Genomic DNA, 3,133 nt, shown 5'->3' with positions numbered 1-3,133 from the left:
AATCCGCGAGAAGCAGCTATGTCGCTGCCAACCGTAGCACAAGGCGAGGGATCTCACTGAATGATGCCGAATACATATCGCTTGGTAATGCCACCTATGTTCTTCCAATCTTATACATATTCTCAACCCCATTACAACGCAGAGGGGTTCTCTGGATCTGAGCAGCTTCGTGAAGTAACCCAATGCGATCGTTGACCATACTTCTTTGGTAAGGGTGTCTGAAGCAGTCCATAGTCCATCCTCTAGTTTATATTGTGCTTTGTGGCAGATATCAGAAATCCTAGTTCGTGACGTATTTCACCACGTCTTTCTGAACTCGCTTCCAAGTCAACGTCTCCATAACGGGTGAGTTTTAGTCCTAGAGAGATTCTTCCATGGGAGAACGGCTCCCAGACCTTGTCCTGTCATTCCATATGGAACTAGGTCAAAGATGTGATGTGGTCATGGGACGTTTAGATCCCTTGGAACTGGCTGTCCAAGAAGCCGAAAGTCTCCGACTGAAAATCATCGTCGATCGCGATAGGATCAAAATCCATGGCAAAGTCAAGGCTGCTGTTGCACCCCATGAAAAGCTTGTTGGCAGCCGAGCTCGAGAGGTTCCTAGGCGGTCGATCGACAAAGTGGAAGAGGCTCTCGTCCCTCATTGGGCCACCTTCCGCTGTATTGATGAAGCCGTGGCTGGAGGTCGATGCGTAGGAAGAAGCAGGAAACGCGTCCGTAAAAGCATTAACTCGTGCTGTCATCAGGGCTGGACGCATCTCGCTCCGCACAGGCAAGACATGTCGATCGGGATCTAGCAGGGGCGTTGGTGGTGGAGGAATCCGGGCAGAGTATGAGCCCCCTGCGTCGGAATGCCCGCGTGACACGGCACTCCTCCTATCGTGGTTGGCAGGGGGATCGCTCCAGTCAGAGCTCTGTTTGCCAGTCGTCGTGGCCTGGCCGAGACCTTCAATCGACGCGGACATGAAGTCCTGCGCGGGCATGGCGATCTGTGGCTGCACAGAGATGCCGGCGTTCCGAATCACGGACGCGAGGAAACACACCGCAGCGTCGGCGGTGGCGTACATGGACCTCATCGCCTGCAAGACCTGCATGCTCTGGTTGAAGCGGAAGATATTGGCATCACGTACATCTTCGTTGCCCGAGCGGATGTCCACCATGTGAGATAGACATGCCGCCAGGAGTGCCGTGATCCCATTGAGCCCCAGGAAACGGAATTGATCGCGACGCAGCATTCCATACGCAATCCTGGTGACGTTGCGTGCCGCGTCTTTGACCTTGGACCGGGACGCTCTCTGCACGGCATGGGCATCCGCCGTGTCTGACAAGGTCTGTAACGCTTGCGTGCGATGCAGGACATTGACCAACGTCAGGTGAGTCATGTTCAGCATGGCCCAGTGCACTTCAGAGCAGCTGTGCGAGCCATCCTCTACTGTTGACGAGGCAAGTCCACGTATATTCGAACTGAGTGACCGAAGCCAGTCGTTGATCTCCTTGTCAAACCTTTCCAATTCGCCGATGCGTTGCCCATCGCGCCTGGGTACTACCATCATCGTGTGTGGAACATCAGGGTGAGTGCTGAGCGTGGTATACTGGGACGACAGCACGTGTCCGATGCAGACACAGAGTTTCGCAAGCTCGATACACATGAGCGCGGTACATTGATTTTCTTTCGCGTCTGGAGTCAGACGACGCCCATTGATCGAGTCATCCAGTGGCTCGAGGTCGAAGTCGGCCAAGGTGAGCATCGTCACGTCGAAGTCGGTGTCTCGCACCTGCATCGGTCGGCGAGTTCCAAGGGCAATCATCCGATCGCGGATGTACAAGCTCCACCAAAGTCTCCTGCGGAAGCGTCGTTGGCGGTCTGAGCCACACGCTCTCGTCGGCTCACGATGGAGGCCCATGTTTCGGGCAGCCAAGAGAGCCTGCGCAGTCCAGTGCCAAGTGTCCCTCCCTTCGTTCCACTGGCTGTACCACGAACTCATCAGCAGCAATGATTGGCACACAGCTGTGCGGTCCGGTTCGACATCGAATTCGTAGAGGAGTTTGACGCGAGTATAGAAGACGGCGCGGGCTTGTTTGGCCGAGACAAAGCCCAGGCGAATGACGAAATGCGACTCGAGGGAGCTCAGTCCGGCAAACATGACGGCTTGGAACAGCAGGAGGCTGATGGGATTGTCGGTCCGCTCGTCCAAAACCGCCTCGACGAACGGCTTAAGGTCGAGTAGGGGCATGAATGGATGTACTGAGAATATGTAGCCGCGGAGAATCTCAGCCCGCAGTTCTGCTTCAGGCACCGTGAATGCCCCTTTCATTACCAGAAAATCCAGATCTTCTCTTGGTATGCGGGTGGGCAGCGGAGTAAAGAAGGCAGGAAGCGGCGCCATTCCCGCTGGACTTTGATGAGTCTGTACCGGGTTTGAGATAGCCGAGTGGGAGTCAAGTCTGGTGCCATCGTGAGTGCGAGAGTTCGTGTGATCAGTCGTGCTATAGTCGTGCTCGTCGTTTTCAGCAAACGTGACACACACCGGGACATCACAAGCTCCCGTTTGCTCCCTCGGCGTCGGCGTCGGCGTCGGCATCGTACCATGGCTCGACCTGTTGCCCTCTCTCGGGGCACTTGAGGTCGAGTCGCTTGTCCGGACGGACCATTGCGACACAGGAGACTTGAGGATCTCGGTTGTGCTTCTCTTCTGATCGCCATCAACTCTGCCTCTCCTGGAGGCCAACACAACGCATTCCCTGCTGTCGAGCCGGCAGTTTGTACAGCTAGCACCAACGAGGAGGACGTCGCAGCGGACCTTTCTGATGCGACAATACTGACATGCCTGGGCTGCGCGGTGCTTGGTCGCACGTCCCGTATCGGCTTCGTCTGGCAACTGCTTTCGTTTCAAGGCCGCCGACGGGGGAGTAGCGCTAGTCATCGGATGGTCTTCCGGCGAGCGCATCGTGGCGAAGGGTGCTTCGACACCCTGTCGGGCCGACAACGAAGACGATGGAACAGACAAGATTAGGAGGTGAATTCTGAAGTTAGTGTACAGGCGCTGCGTAACGGAAGCAGCGTAAATCAATCATATGGCGGCGTATTGGCTTTGCGACACAATCTGGCGCTCACCCAAGATCATGCCTGGTG

At 55.8% G+C, this 3,133-nt stretch overlaps 1 protein-coding gene across 1 annotated transcript; it reads right to left on the bottom strand.

Moving 5' to 3' along the window:
* Window positions 1-213: 213 nt before the first annotated feature.
* On the bottom strand, window positions 214-3,133 carry PV06_11303 (uncharacterized protein). Its single transcript, XM_016412950.1, has one exon. The coding sequence runs from the start codon at window positions 2,946-2,948 to the stop codon at window positions 453-455; it is 2,496 nt and encodes an 831-aa protein (XP_016256664.1). The 5' UTR covers window positions 2,949-3,133; the 3' UTR covers window positions 214-452.

Source organism: Exophiala oligosperma (assembly GCF_000835515.1).
Source record: "Exophiala oligosperma strain CBS 72588 unplaced genomic scaffold supercont1.26, whole genome shotgun sequence".
NCBI lineage: Eukaryota > Fungi > Ascomycota > Eurotiomycetes > Chaetothyriales > Herpotrichiellaceae > Exophiala > Exophiala oligosperma.
Note: the sequence above shows the minus strand (reverse complement) of the source record. Positions and strands in the feature narration are given on the sequence as shown.

Bases quoted from the DNA above. Each gene is read 5' to 3' on its own strand.
- PV06_11303 (XM_016412950.1), bottom strand. From the start codon at position 2,948: ATGCGCTCGCCGGAAGACCATCCGATGACTAGCGCTACTCCCCCGTCG.